This window comes from Salvia splendens, chromosome 3 (genome assembly GCF_004379255.2).
Source record: "Salvia splendens isolate huo1 chromosome 3, SspV2, whole genome shotgun sequence".
Lineage (NCBI taxonomy): Eukaryota > Viridiplantae > Streptophyta > Magnoliopsida > Lamiales > Lamiaceae > Salvia > Salvia splendens.
In genome coordinates, this window is record NC_056034.1 from 44,020,583 (window position 1) to 44,036,075 (window position 15,493).

Sequence of the window (15,493 nt, forward strand, 5' to 3'; positions counted from 1 at the left end):
GGACGAGCGTATGCATCCACATCAAAATGGGGTGGTTGGTACCCCGTCGACGAGCCTTGGTTGCCCGGTGTCGACGAACCGGAACCGGAACCACCCAAGACATTGTACATGCCCCCAGTCGCCAAACGCGTTGATGTCAAACCCGCTGGAGCCGCCAGAGTTTCCGTCGCCGGACATTTTGTGATGAAAATTGGAGAGGAAATGAAGATGATTTGGGAAGAATAGATGCGTGTTTGTGTGTATAATGAGGATGAAATATGAGTATTTATAAAGTAAAAAAAGAAAAAAATATAAAAAAAACGGTCGAAAACGGTAACATTACCGTTTGAATTTTTAATTTTTTTTTATTAAATTAGATTTTTTAAAAATAATTTATTGCGTTAGCGGGCCGGCGAGTGGGCGTCACGCCTAGCGCCAGCGCGCGCTATGTCGCGCGGGCTTGTGGCGAGCTAGCGCGCCAGCCGTCTCGGTGGGACGGGTCTCTCGGCGAGACAGGGACGAGACGGGATGTTGCAACGCGTCTCGCTGCCGTCTCGTCTCGGAGGGACGAGATACGAGACACCCGCGCGACGCGTTGCGGGTGCTCTAGTGGCAATCTGAGATTAAAAGTCCTCAGCCTCAAATTAGTTTTTGGCGTTATGTGTTCTTTCAATTCAACAAATATGGAGGAGTTTTATTTATGAAAATATTAAAATCAACCAACTAAAATCAATCACCAATGGCTTCTCTGCTGAGCCCACCTCTGAATTTACCCCTCAACAAGGTAAACTAACCAATTTCTCTGCTGTTCATCACTGATATATTGCTATTAATTTCAAGATGTTGAATTTTCTTTGGTCTGTTTGCTCAACCAGAATTGAATATTATTGAATCGCTGCAGAGGTTAGGTTATTCTTGGAGTGTATATATTTGATTCTTCAGAAACTGAACAAAACAATTTTTTAGAATTGGATTGATTGAATTTAATATGCTATCTTCCTTTTTAAAGTTGAGTGGCTGAGTTTTTCAGAATAGGGATATGAAATAGTGATATCTTGGAACAGGGATATGAAACATTCAATCTAGATTTGATGGTTCAGAAAAGGGGAGGAGTATTCTTCTTCTGTAAATTCAATTTAGGTTAGCTTTAGTTGATGCTGATAGCAGTGGGGTGGTATTGTGAAAATTTGCAATGGAATCATTCTAATGTGTGTATCGTGTGTAAGTTCGGCTCAACCTTGAGTAGCATCATATTCATGTGGTCTTGAGTTGGCTAATCGGAGTTCCGAGCTGTCCTTCTAGCAGTGTGTTACGAACGTTCTCCGTAACGAGGCCGGATGGCTAACTTCTCGGAGAGATAAGGTGATCGAACCTTCGACGTGCTCGAAGGAAAGCTCACGAATTGCTGATTTTCGGACGTTCTCCGATGAACAACAATTTGGAAACGAAATATGATATTCTTGTTACTCAAGACAAGTTTGTGGAAAATAATATATTCATTGAATGATTAAAATGATAACAAGCTAGCCCTATTTATAATACTAGAATATTAGCTTAGGGAACAAGAAACAAATATACGAAAAGATATGTAAATCCCTAATATATCTAAACTAATTAATAATGATAATACTCGTATCAACTCCCCCACGGTTGAAATCCACCTTGTCCTCAAGGTGGGGACCACAAAGCAAAAATGAGAGTTGAAATCAGAAGCTTCGGCAAGACAACTCCTCCTGGATCAAACGCATACCGAATAGTTGGACATGTCACTTCACCTTCTCCATAAAAAATCATCAAGGTAGGATCAAAACAGTCGTCAAAATTCAGTGCTAAAACATGAAGCTTGTTAACACGTCCACGAACTCCCAAACACGCCGTGTAATTTCGCGGCGGGACCATCCGTACATCGATGGCAAGCAATGTCGGTCGCTGAAACATTCTTGCAACATCACTATCATGCAACTCTCCCTTTTCACCAAAACAATTCTCAACAACATCTTGGGATGTCACTCGAGCAACGACAGCCTTCTTCACTTCCTCAATGGAATCAACCTCCTCGTCGCCATCTAACAAAGTTTCTTCCTCTCCACTGATATAGGGGCTGCACGGCAGAGAGATCATAGCTGGTGGAGGCAGTTCATCTATCAATCCTCTCTCCTCTCCGCTGTCGTCGTCGGGGCTGCAAGACGGAACTATTGGGGGCAGATTCGAAGATGGGACAACAGCTACAGCGGGCAGTGACGCTGCTGCACGGCAGTGGCTTGTCATGCTCAAGCAAGATGACGAGCGTTGTGGTGGTGGTGGCGGGACAACAATGACAGTTAGTTGTGAGTTGCTAGATGGGTCGTGGTGGACATCAGCGTCCTCATCATATCCAACATAGTCACAATCATAATCAGGGTAATATATGGATGCGATCTCTTCATAATCCAGGTTACCCATCGACACCCCAGCGCCCGGCGGGTCCCAACAGGATGGTTGGCGAGAAGGCTCGTTCTGCAGCTGCAGAAATTGACGAAGCGGGAACCCCCTGTACGTGGGTGGCGGTCCATAGTCGAAGGGATGATAGTGCTCGGGCAGTTGATAACGAGTTTGGCGGAGGTGGTACGGGCGACGTCTATCCGGCTGATATGGAGGCGACGGTGTGTACCTGTCCGACTGGTGGTGTTGTGGCCGCCGGTACGTAGGCTGGGTGTAACGCCGATGCCGCTTGTCCCAATCAGCGCGTCGTTCCAAGTTTGCGACCCGACGATCCATCTTATCGAAGCGCGCGTTCAATTGCTCAAACCCTAGCGCGATCGGGTCCGTCGATTGAGGCCTACCTCCAATCTCGCCGATATTCCGCTGACACGTCTGCCCCAATTGCAGTGTTTCAGTCACCGGCACTTCGAACTCCATTAGATTTCGTTTTCACAGATGATGATGAGTTTCGGGATGAAAGAATATGGAGGATTAGGTGTGGCCGTGGTGGTGGAGCTGCGGCTGATTGTTCTCTTTCTTTTTTTTTTTTTTTCGACGGGGGGGTGGGAAATAATTTGGGGGATACGGATGAACGAAGACGGAGGATGAGCTCTGGATGAAAGCACCAGTTGTTACGGACGTTCTCCGTAACGAGGCCGGATGGCTAACTTCTCGGAGAGATAAGGTGATCGAACCTTCGACGTGCTCGAAGGAAAGCTCACGAATTGCTGATTTTCGGACGTTCTCCGATGAACAACAATTTGGAAACGAAATATGATATTCTTGTTACTCAAGACAAGTTTGTGGAAAATAATATATTCATTGAATGATTAAAATGATAACAAGCTAGCCCTATTTATAATACTAGAATATTAGCTTAGGGAACAAGAAACAAATATACGAAAAGATATGTAAATCCCTAATATATCTAAACTAATTAATAATGATAATACTCGTATCACAGTGTGATGATGTGTTTGTTGGAAAGATGAGAACGTTTAATCGCTCTTTGGAATCCCTCGAGTAGGTGCAGGATAGGGCCAGGTTTAACAGTGTAAATGTTGTTAGAGATTGGAGTGCTCGAGTATTACTCATTGTTCCTCGAGGATCATTTGTCTCGTTATATCCTTTTAATTTAATCGATGATACCCTTTGTTTGACTAATGGAGACATTCATCTTTACCGGGGATCTGGATTCGAGTGAAACCTTTTATCTTTTTACTAGTACTATGTTAGTTCCAGAATTGTTTGATTATGTTTTAACTGGATTACTTATTTCGACCGTGTCTATCTTCAGGCCAATGATGTAAATGTAAGAGCTCTTGCTACCAAACCACTCTCAAAAAGAGATTTGTTTTTCGGAAAAGCAAGAAATGTTCAATTTCCTGCAATAAAATCCAAAGCATCCACGGAGGCAGATGTGCTTGATAATGATTCTGCTGAGGCGGTTAACGACAAGGATGGTAAACATTTCTTCATCTATCATTCTGCATCACCAATCTCAGTCTCAAAACTTCTAAGATTGTTATTTGTCATGACTATATTAAGAGTACAAATGACCTCATCTTCCAAAAGAATATAGCTATTTACCATAACGCCCTTTAGCGTATCAAAGATGTCGCGTCATCTGTGACTCTGCTGCTAGTACATTAATGCAGCCTATTTTTTGTAGATGAATGTCTATGAACTTCTACTCGTTCATCATAAAATTGGATAGCACGATAGGCGTAAATAGTGTCGTTTGATGCCAAAATCATTATTGTAAGGACATGAAATCAGTCCAGTCTTGAATTTAGCTTATCGATGTTTGGCCTCTGTATGACTATCTGTGTCGGAAGAGGGACAATGACATGGTTGTTCCATCTTACTTCATCCCATTTATATCAGTTTTATTTAAATATTTGTCCGAGCCAGCTTTGGTAGAGGTGAGCTCGTGTAAAGCTGTTTGAAAGCACAAAAATTTACTAGCTCTAAATACTTTGTATTCTTGATAATAGAAGTATATCCTTGCATATTTATGATGTATCAGTTGAGAATAAATCACAAGTTACATTTATGTTGGAGTACCACTTCGTATATTCTCGATAGTGGAACCTTAACCCAAACATTTCTTTCGTAGTTCTATGAGGAAAAAATTATCAAAGGGTCAATGTCACTTGATATGTAGAAAACTAGAAATTTATAAAAGTAACAAAAATTGGTGTGATGTTGTGATCTTGAAGATTTTGGACTTGTTGGTATGCACCATGTTGGAATCTTGTGTGAGAATCTTGAAAGGTCACTGCACTTTTACCAGAATATTCTCGGTGAGTTCCTCCCGTTTCAATGTCATAGATTTACCATTCTTCGTCGGTGTAAAAACTCCTTAATTTATTCTTCTGTGATAAATAGGTCTACCAATAAATGAGGCACGGCCACACGACAAGCTCCCCTACAGAGGTGCTTGGTTATGGGTTGGCGCTGAGATGATACATCTTATGGAGCTTCCGAATCCCGACCCATTAACTGGACGGCCAGAACATGGTGGTCGAGACCGCCATGCCTGCCTAGCAATACGAGATGTGTCAAAGCTAAAAGATATCCTCGATAAAGCTGGTAATATGTGAGGTCATCTGGTAGTACTACTTTTGTGCTGTAGGATACATTCAGGCTCACGCTGCCCTCGTTTGTGTTTTCAGGCATACCCTATACCCTTAGTCGCTCGGGACGGCCAGCAATCTTCACACGGGATCCTGATGCCAACGCGCTCGAGTTTACACAGGTGGACTGATTGATTCTTGATCAGTAGCTGTATGCTTGTTCTTCAAAGATTATTTGAGAACTTTTTATATGGCTTTTGAAAGTCAGAGCTGTTGAAAATCTTGCAATCCTATGTGTCAGGTTTGGTGTATATTGAAAAGTGATGCCATTAATGTAAATGTTAAGAAATAATGCAGTTGTTGGCCATTACCCTGCTTCAGTTGAGATGTAATGTAGTGCATAGTTTCCGGTTTATTATTATAATCTCGTGGCGACCGAGAAATAGCGTTTCATTTGATCTGGCGTGGATTTTAAGTAATATATGAGTGAAAAAATTAGTAGAACTCGATTTCATTATTCAATTATTCATTTACACTATTTATAGGTCTCACACACAAGATAATTACTTTTTCTTTCGTCATTTAACACACAATGTTTCATTTAGTAAAATTTGGATTTCATTATTTCATTATTCATTTACACTATTTATAGGTCACACACACAAGATAATTACTTTTTTTTCATCTTTTAACACCCATAACAACCTGACACTAAATTTTATTCACTGTTCAAAAATCACATCTCTTATTTTAAATTATTTTTTTCAATTATATAGTATATTTATAACATATTCTAATTCTATTGATTTGTGAATATAGTTAAAACTAAAGAATTACTTTGCTCATTAAGGAGTCCATATAATTTTATGAATTGAAAAATAAATTAATTTATAAATGAATAATTCTTTGTGTGTACAATAATCTCCCTCCTCTTCTCTTTTTCCTATTTAATTTTTCCTCTATTTTTAATAAAGTGGTAGCGAAAATAAATTACGACAAAGTCAACAATTATATAAACCCGACGAGAGCCCAGATTCTGAAGCTCAAACAGTTGCTTTATTTGTCACGACAGTCCTCGCTCTTCTCGTATTTGCAGAAAGGCCCCTTCGCCGCTTTGTTTCCTCTCCGATCCATCCCTCCGATTCCGGCGAGGCCTCAATCCATCCCGTGACAATCCGGAACATTGTTCCTTTCTTGGCAGCGCGGTGATGGGGAATCCGAAGCAGAAGTGGACGGCGGAGGAGGAAGAGGCGTTACGCGCCGGCGTCGCCAAGCACGGCGCCGGGAAGTGGAAAAATATCCAGAGAGACCCTGAGTTCAACCACCTCCTCTTTGCTCGCTCCAATATTGATCTCAAGGTATTTAATTTCTTGTTCCAATATCGATGTAGTTGACTAGGAAGATTGTGGTTTAATTGTGAATTCTGTATTTGGTTGCTTTCTTTAGCATTGTACTGAATTGAATTGAGAGTAGAAAGCAACGCTGCGCTGATTCTTGGTTGTGTTTCAGTATTTCTTTATCCAATTGTGTGTATTGGTTGCACAGTAATGCAAGCTTATCGACTTCATGTATTGGATAGTGAAAAAGGCAATTCGGTTGAAATACATAAAATGTTTACTCTTTTGTAATTGAAGCCTGTTTTGGTGAACAGGATAAGTGGCGGAATTTGAGTGTTGCTAGTGGCCAAGGGCTAAGAGATAAACCAAAGGCAACAAAGGGGAAAGCCAATCCTGCTGAAGCTCCTGCTACTCCCCTGCCAACTGCACAGACATCTGGTTCTGCTGCTCCGTCATCCAAGGGTGCATCTACAGATGTAGCCACGATGGATTCTTCAAAGCCCTTGCCTGAGGGGATTGGTGCTGCCAAGTAATTTTTCTTCACCGTTATTGGCTCAGAGCTATTTGTTTGTTTGATGTGCTGAAGTATTAATTAAATTTGCTATGTGTGTTGTGTGTCGGTATGTACTTATGTATGTTGAGTGTCTGGAATCCTCAATTATAAGTGAGTACTGATTGTTTTGACTTTTCACTAGTCTATGCTGTCTTATTTTCTCTTTCGTGAGTGCATATGCTTGTCGATGCACTGTACAGCTAATGTAGAACAATAAGCGTCTACTATAGGGGCGTTCTTTTTAGGCTGATACTTTTTGACATATGATGTTTATGACTTACATGCATATTGCAGTAATTCGATTATATATCAATTGAGATTATTGTTGTTTCTTGAGTTAGCGTGGCCTGTGGGGGAACTTTCTTGTATTTGATTAATATGTTCCTCTGTTCTTCCAGTTCTGTGGTAGTAAAGACAGTGAAAATGAAGGAAGACAGAAATAGAATAACTAATCTCATATTCTTGAATTCCCCTGATATTCATGTTCTAATTCTGGCACACTATTTGTCTTCTTGCAACCTGAATCTTATGACTTATGGTAAATTTTGCACTCTCTTCTAATGCATGGCATTATTGTTCGGTGCAGGTGTACTGCAATGATATTTGAGGCGTTGTCAACCCTTAATGACCTAAAAGGTTCCGATTCTAGTGCAATAGCCAGCTTTATTGAGGTTAGTACATTCTGTTTTCATAAATATAATTGTAACTTAGTTTCTTATGAAATATTTGAGGGCCATCATCTTCCAGTGAGATTATAAACATGTCAAAGCTATGTAAATCTTCCAGAGGCTCATTAGTTATATTTTAGGAGTATTTGATTCAAAGCATTTCATCAGCCATTTCTAGAACTTGAATATGTCACCTATCATTTTCTGCACATTGCTGACATGTCCACAGAACTAGGGTTAGGAGCATAAAGATCGTGATGCTATATCCTTAGGCTCATTCGCACAGCTAATGTTTTCCCTTTATTCTGTCTGCTACAGCTTAAACTCTGAGTTTGCTTTGAGCTATAAGAAAATGCAGGATAATAAAATCTGCTTCCTTTAAATCCCTCCCGGTGTTGTTAGGGTCGCGGGGCGCACTGGGTCGATGAGGTGAAAATTTGGGTCGCGGGTCGACGAGTCGACGGGGTCGAGAGACCCACAAATCTAGGCTAATTTTTTTGCCTTTTAATATTAAATAAAATAAATATATTGCTCTAATGTTTATAATATATCAAATAATATAAATGTAGACGCAATTCATGTGAATAGAGATAAAGTGGAAAATAGAAATGATCAAATATCAAAACAGTTCATAAGTCATAACACAATAAATAATTGAAATCGTTGTCTGAAAATATCAAAACAAAGGAATATATGAAGGGTGGCAGCAAAAGATCTTTGAATTGTTTATTTGTTTAGGAGTGAAGAGGCCGAATTCTAAAGTGTAGAAAGTAGGTTTGAAAAGTTTGATGTGGTGCATGCATATATATATAGAGAATCGTGATTGAGATAGTCAGAAAACATGTGAGAGATTTGAGAAAATCAGATAGCATGTGTTTAGGGCGACCCAGGCGACCCACTCGACCCAGGCGACCCTGTATCTCGATCAACCCACCCATGTTGGGGCGGTGATGGTCTCGACCCAGGCGACCCGGGCGACCCGAGCGACATTTTGACAACACTGAATCCCTCCCTTCTTTTTCATCCTGGTCTATAAAAAGGGTTTCACCCTTGCTTATTCCTCTTTCGTAATTCCAGTTAGGGATAATATTATCACAGGAGAGAATTTTTTGTTCCTCATTTTCCTTATACCTCAAAGCAAAAGTAACTTTAATGTAGAGCTAGATACATTGGATTTTCAGTTTGCTTTATTCTGCTTTTACGATGGATTGAGAAAGCTCTTTAGATCAAACATTCTTGTTGTTGGAATGTGTTTTATTGTCTCTATCATCTTGTAAATGTCTTTTGTGCATAAGAAGTAAAGATATTTCTGCTTCGGTGTTGAATATTCTTGCAGAAAAGGTACGAGGTACCACATAATTTCAGACGGTCACTGACTTCTAGATTAAGGACACTGGTGCAACAAGACAAACTAGAAAAGGTGATTTTCTTATCTCTTGAAAAAGCTGATTGTGGGCTTGTCAAATCTTTTAAAAACAAATTATAGTTTTAGGATTCTGCTTGATCTAAATTACATACACGAAAGAAAAGATTGACCGCTTTTCACATTTCTCTTTGCCCTTTGTGACATTGCTGATGCTTTCGAATGGTAATCGTACTACTTTGAGGATGTTATATCTGTTATTTACTGTTTTCATCTATAGAAAGTTACCATTCTCGATAATTACTCAAATCCCTGAATCAATCTCTGAAACATGAAAACTGAGTGTTATATCATCAAATTCCTAACCACAGGTTAACAATTACTACAAGATCAAAAATAGTGCAGCTCTAGACACGAAACCACCTGCCCCAGCCCCTGTACCTAGACAAAGAGACGTGCAGCCTAGACCGATTCAGAGCATTGGGAACCTTGCCGATACAGTGGAAGAAGCAGCAGCCTCCGCTGCCTACAAAATTGCAGAAGCTGAAAACAAATCATTTGTTGCTGCTGAATCCGTGAAAGAGTCCGAGAGAGTAGATAGAATGGCCGAAGAAATGGAATCACTCCTACAATTTGCTATGGATTGTTACGAACAAAGTACACCTTCAAACCTTACTATCTTTTGCTTCACCTCATACTGATATATGTCAAACCTATATATTCATCTACAAGAATCATGTTACACCCATTTCTATCCTCATTTACAGGTTCTCGCAGCGATATATTGCTAATTTCATAGGAATTGTTGCTGCTGTGGAGGCATGAAGGTAGGGTGTTTTGCAGTTCTATAGTAGAATCTTGCTATAGGGATCCTGATGTAGTTGGATATATAATTAAAAATTTAGGATTTTCAAATATTTGTATTGTTTGTGCAGTTTCTGTAGGTGTAGCGCTTCATGTTTTTGGCATTTTGAAAGGTCATTTACTGTGTAATGTGATGAAAAAACATGAAGTATCTAATGATTGAACAAGTTCAACATGAGTCGTACCATTAAAGTAAACGGTAGATTAGCTTATATTATTATTATTATAATTATTATTACTATGGAGTATATCCTAAATGACCATCCATTTTAAAATTTTATATATTAATCAACTAGGTACTCTTATAATGCTTATAACGTCATCATCCAAAACTAAGACTAAATTTACACTTTTAGATTTTGAAATGAGTGGATAAGATTAAAGCTCACAAATTTCAATAAATAGCATATAAAATATCAACAAAAGGGTAATATCATCATTATGTTATCATATGATAATTTTCGTGAATTTTTTTTATATCAACATTGTGTATTACAAATATCAACAATATGACATGAGGATTTCAACACAAGTACAAGAAAATATCAACACAGTTTTATTGATATTTTACATACATTATATTAAGATTTTTTTTGCATTTGTTGATAAAAATCTCTTAATCAATATGTACGAAAACTGAAATATAAATTAGCAAACTTCATCACTCGAACATTGTCGGAGCATATGTTATTGAGATTTCGTTGGAATCCTTATAAAATTATCTTTAATTTGATATATTTTTTTGGAAAAAATAATTTAAATCAATAGAGTTACGTAAATTTAAAGTTTTGAGAGATTTGGACGAGAGAGAATTGACATTAATACCCTTTAAATTTATTTACTAATTATTTAAATTCAAAATATAATCCACATGGTATTTATTTACTGTTGGACATCTTATTCTAGTGGTTAAGAATTGGTCTTAATTTTGGAATGCTAATTAGTTAACCTGAATCATAACACATTGATCAATTAGTGCCTCAATTACAAAATAATAATCAATTTATCTTCGGATAAAATTATGAACATGTGTAAAGATAAAAGAAAATTAGTACTAATACCATACAAAAGCTATAGCCAATGCTTAAATTGTTCTTCGATTGTCATTGCCAATGCGGCCATGCCCTAATTATTTTTAGCCCAACGAACCGGAAATAGGGTGTACTAATTATATCGGATTAGTGAATGGGAATTATGAGATTTAAGCTTATTAAGTATTACTAGAACTAAAATACGGTAATACCACTATAATAATGTCATAAATATGTGTATAATAATGAAGTTGATATAGAAATTACTATTGTTATTGTTTTAATTAATTTTGAATAAATAAATTAAATGTGTGTAGATTATTACTCTTGTGTACCGATCATTCCTAATAAGTGCAAATACTGTAATACTACTATAATAATATCACAAATATGTGTATAATAATGAAGTTGATATAGAAATCACTATTGTTATTGTTTTAATTAATTTTGAATAAATAAATTAAATGTGTGTAGATTATTACTCTTGTGTACCGATCATTCCTAATAAGTGCAAATACTGTAATACCACTATAATAATATCACAAATATGTGTATAATAATGAAGTTGATATAGAAATCACTATTGTTATTGTTTTAGTTAATTTTGAATAAATAAATTAAATGTGTGTAGATTATTACTCTGTTTAGCGATCATTCCTACATAAGTGCAAATAATGTAATACTACTATAATAATATCACAAATCTGTGTATAATAATGAAGTTGATATTTTTGTAGTTAATTTCGAATAAATAAATTAAATGTGTTCAGATTATTACTATGTTTACCGATCATTCCTACATAAGTGCCGAGCTTAAATAGTAAGAAAATTATTTTTCTCTTGATGGCGGAAAAAGGAATCGGAAAGAAATATTTAATGCAAAAGTCTCCACCCCTTGACAGATTTAGAGCGAAATTTCCCAATTTTGCCGAATACTATTAAATACTGTCGTCGCGGCTTATTTCAAAATTATAAAAAATCCTCCACTCATAGCATCGTCGAATAAAGTAAAATAAATCAACGAACGTAGTCGCTAATATTCTCGTTGTTGGATATCGGAATTACTTGACAGCAATGGCGGTTGAAGCATATCTAGGTAGTTATGTGGCGTCTCCGTCAGCAAAGAAGATTAAATCAATCGAAAAATTGGACGTCGGTAGCCAAGTAAGTGAATATGGTGATGGGGTACACTATATCAAGTAAGTCCTACTCATACCAAAAACTTTTGATTTTTGTGTACCCTGTCACCAATTCACTAACTTGGCTACCGACAACCGGTTTTTCGGTTGATTTAACCTTCTTTGTCGACGGAGACGCCACAGAGCTACCTAGGGATGCTTCAACCGCCATTTCTCTCTAGTAATTCTGATATCTAGCAATGGAATATTAGGAATTGCGTTAATTGTTTTATTTTACTTTTATTCAGTTTTCTTTCTTCTGAAATTTGAACCTGCCGGTGCTATGGGTGGAGGATTTTGATGGTTTTGAAATACACTCAGCAACAATATTCAATAATATTCGGCTGAATTGGGAAATTTTGCCCTAAATCTTTGGAGTAGAGTCTTCCGCACTATATATTTATTTCCGATTCCTTTTCTCATTTTTAAGAGAAAAATATAGTTTTCTTGCTATCTTCCTTTTTTTTTTACTATTATTTTAGTTTTCTTATTATCGTAGCTTGGCATTGTATGTACTCAACTTATTTATTCAAAATTAACTAAAACAGTAACAATAAAAATTTCTATGTTGACTTCATTATTATACACATATTTATGACTTTGTTACAAGGGTTTATATTTACATATTTATGACTTTGTTACAGTGTTTTAGTTACATAATGGCTCTCTAATGAAACCTAATAAGCTTAAATCACATAATTCTCATTCACTAATCCAATGTAATTAGTACTATTTCCTTCGTTGGGTCCAAAAAAAAAGATAAGGGCATTGACAATTACTACAATAGAAGAACAATTTACATCTGGAAAAGTTTTCTGCACATTGCTGAATTTCCAAATTGATTAAATATATCAACCTCAAAACTAATTGTTTTTAACTACTAAGCATTTTACACACATTCCCACGTCAAGTTTTCAGCAATCATACTCGAGTTTTTAATTGAAGACAAATATTCGTAGTCAATAGTTGATAGCACTACTTATCTCTTATTTGTGAGATTTCTCAAGAATGCAAACAAATGGTATATGTTTACAAGTAATACATTCAAAATTAACTTGTTATCAAATTGCTAGATGTTAAATTTTTTCACCAGGGGTGACTATGACTAACAAGCCATGACCACTTTATACAATGTTGTCTTTCGATTAAATCTTATCTAATCCATCAAACCAAACACAAGCATATCACCAAATAAGTTTTCAGAAGAACATTCCAAATATTGAAAATATCGGGCTCTATCTACCCAATCGATCGATATTCATAAGATTCAATCCGATCTAATCCATCAGCATATCACCAAATAAGTTTTCAGAAGATGAATCCAAATATTGAAGAAGAAGATGTGCATAATATCGGTGTGTTAGCAGAAACAATATTCTAGCTACGCAAGTTGCATCTATGCAAAATGTCTGCAGCAGAAAAAAGTATAACATCGTTCAAATGCACCTAAAATCGAGCAACCAAAAATCATAGCCGAGGCCAGCAAGCAAACATAACATTCAACTGAAAATTCTCAAAAAGGGAACAAAGTGAGCCAGGTACTTGTCTGGGCGTTCTTGAAAAAGGAATGCCAACCCGGCGATTCACAGCAACACAAGTCCGAGTTCTGATGGTTTCAACGCCTCCCTTAGCCGATAGTTATAGAGATAGTAATACAGTTGCCCATCCCCTTGGCCAAATTTGAGATCTTTCATAAGCGGCTCGTTATCCATGACATCAAGCGCATTAAACACATCGTAATCCTTTTGTTTTGCAATGACAAGAGCATCCTGAAACAGCTGAATCAGTGGAGTCCTTGTGGAGACGTTATAGAACGAGTAAGCTGCCTTGAGAGTAGAGTAACTCGGGTTGTTGAGGATAGAGGAAGGGAGAGCATAGAAGCTGAAGAAGTCTGTTATTCTATGAGTCTCTGGGCTCTCCACTACGTAACTCTCAACTACATTCTCCTGTGGAAGAAGCCAGTGCTCCACTTCATCTTCATCAAATGTAGGAGCAACAACAAACCGACTCAAATAGTTTTGCAGTAATCGAGTAACTGAGAGAACGTCTTGGAGCTCCATCTTTCTCAAGCCAGGGGTAGCTGTTGAAGTTGGCAATCTGTAGAGTTTGATTGTTCGGCTCATTGTCATCCTATCCCCGAGCCTGGAGAAACCAATATCAATTAGTTTCTTCGGGTTTAACGTCCTATGCCAGTATTGGCAAGTGGCGACAGGTGTAGGGAGAAGCACACCCGCAGTGTACGCAGCCTGCCATATGTTTTCCAAATGAATCCTTCTCGTCACTTCCTTGATCATCACAGGAGCAAGCCTCTTAGACCTGAGCTTCTTATGCACACACAGAAAATTGACCTCAGCCATTCGAACAACCTCACCACGCACACTCATTTTCACCGGAATACCAGTGATAAAAGCAACGAGTTTCTTGGAAGCCTTCACACGAACCCCAATGTGCCAATTCTGGTAAAAACCCGGAGGGCGCAAACCCCACCTAAGAAACTCCTTCGTATAGTTGAACCTGAATAGGTTGTCATCATCCTCAACGTAATTATTCATCAACAAAAGGTAAACCTCATTGCACACCTCATCTGAATCCATATCACACAGAGTCCACTCATACAATTCAGGAAGGTTGTAGGGCTCCTGTTTTACCTCAGACAACGGCGTTGGCTGCTCAATCGGGCCCTCAGGCAAACTCGAGTCTCCAACATCCTTAAATTGCCCAACGGGCTGGCTTTCCCAGAACTTATGCTCCTGGTTATACGGGTTGGGTCCTTGAAACTGCTGAACAATATCATCAAGGGAGTTTCTAAATCCAGAAAGCGAAAGAGCAGCAGAATCTTGCTCTGGAATTTCTTTGTTGGATTCAAATGAAGATTTTTTGTCTGCCATTTCTACGTACTGCAAAGTGCAAACAATGCCCTCATTTTAATTTTCCAATTGCCGAAAAAGAACATTTTTTTCATAATTATTTTGCCAGCAAAACTTTGCATATTACTGCTAAATTCCTCAGCTAAAAATTGAGCAGAAAAGCAGAAACTAATAATAAAAATCTGTAGCATGTTATATCCATTTATATATCGATTCATTACACAAAAACATCGTAAAGACTATAACAAATCATGCAATCATGAATCGTTAAACCCTATTTATCAGGAAAATAACGTAATAACGCAATCAAAATAAAGAATCGTAAACTGAAGTATGAGAACTAAGACTTACGCAGAAATAGCGAAATTTCAATGAGAGTGGAGCGGGAAATCGCCACCTATGGCTCCACTGCAGCAGTGTTCATTCAAGTAAACGAAGCATTGATGAATTCAACTGTTATTCTATTTTTTTCATTTTGGGGGGTTAGATTATTCTTTTTATGCCCAATATTTTGAGAATTTTGCATTCTACTACTACTACTTTAGCCCTTTTTGTCCATTGATAAAACTAAAATGGACAAAATAAAACTACTTTATTTAGCTAAAAGACAATTA

At 37.7% G+C, this 15,493-nt stretch overlaps 3 protein-coding genes across 3 annotated transcripts; 2 read left to right on the forward strand and 1 right to left on the reverse strand.

The window, feature by feature from the left end:
• The first annotated feature begins 632 nt into the window (after nt 1–632).
• On the forward strand, nt 633–5,433 carry LOC121793391. Its single transcript, XM_042191392.1, has 5 exons — nt 633–763; nt 3,737–3,902; nt 4,662–4,745; nt 4,831–5,034; nt 5,118–5,433. Exons 1-5 carry the CDS (start codon nt 719–721, stop codon nt 5,207–5,209), a joined length of 591 nt encoding a protein of 196 aa, XP_042047326.1. The 5' UTR covers nt 633–718; the 3' UTR covers nt 5,210–5,433.
• Nucleotides 5,434–6,036: 603 nt separating this feature from the next.
• LOC121793426 (telomere repeat-binding factor 4-like) lies at nt 6,037–10,000 on the forward strand. The gene is made up of 6 exons (XM_042191433.1): nt 6,037–6,376; nt 6,670–6,884; nt 7,495–7,579; nt 8,913–8,996; nt 9,311–9,596; nt 9,707–10,000. Exons 1-6 carry the CDS (start codon nt 6,227–6,229, stop codon nt 9,736–9,738), a joined length of 852 nt encoding a protein of 283 aa, XP_042047367.1. The 5' UTR covers nt 6,037–6,226; the 3' UTR covers nt 9,739–10,000.
• A 3,340-nt stretch (nt 10,001–13,340) lies between these two features.
• LOC121793392 (glycylpeptide N-tetradecanoyltransferase 1-like) lies at nt 13,341–15,386 on the reverse strand. Its single transcript, XM_042191393.1, has 2 exons — nt 15,231–15,386; nt 13,341–14,909 (listed from the first exon to the last, which is right to left on the reverse strand). The coding sequence occupies exon 2, from the start codon at nt 14,898–14,900 to the stop codon at nt 13,596–13,598; it is 1,305 nt and encodes a 434-aa protein (XP_042047327.1). The 5' UTR covers nt 14,901–14,909; nt 15,231–15,386; the 3' UTR covers nt 13,341–13,595.
• Between the last annotated feature and the right edge of the window lie 107 nt (nt 15,387–15,493).

Bases quoted from the DNA above. Each gene is read 5' to 3' on its own strand.
- LOC121793392 (XM_042191393.1), bottom strand. From the start codon at position 14,900: ATGGCAGACAAAAAATCTTCATTTGAATCCAACAAAGAAATTCCAGAG.
- LOC121793391 (XM_042191392.1), top strand. From the start codon at position 719: ATGGCTTCTCTGCTGAGCCCACCTCTGAATTTACCCCTCAACAAG. The intron at 764-3,736 runs GTAAACTAACCA...GTCTATCTTCAG, and splicing joins TGAATTTACCCCTCAACAAG to GCCAATGATGTAAATGTAAG. The intron at 5,035-5,117 runs GTAATATGTGAG...TTGTGTTTTCAG, and splicing joins AGATATCCTCGATAAAGCTG to GCATACCCTATACCCTTAGT.
- LOC121793426 (XM_042191433.1), top strand. From the start codon at position 6,227: ATGGGGAATCCGAAGCAGAAGTGGACGGCGGAGGAGGAAGAGGCGTTA. The intron at 6,377-6,669 runs GTATTTAATTTC...TTTGGTGAACAG, and splicing joins GCTCCAATATTGATCTCAAG to GATAAGTGGCGGAATTTGAG. The intron at 6,885-7,494 runs GTAATTTTTCTT...TGTTCGGTGCAG, and splicing joins GAGGGGATTGGTGCTGCCAA to GTGTACTGCAATGATATTTG.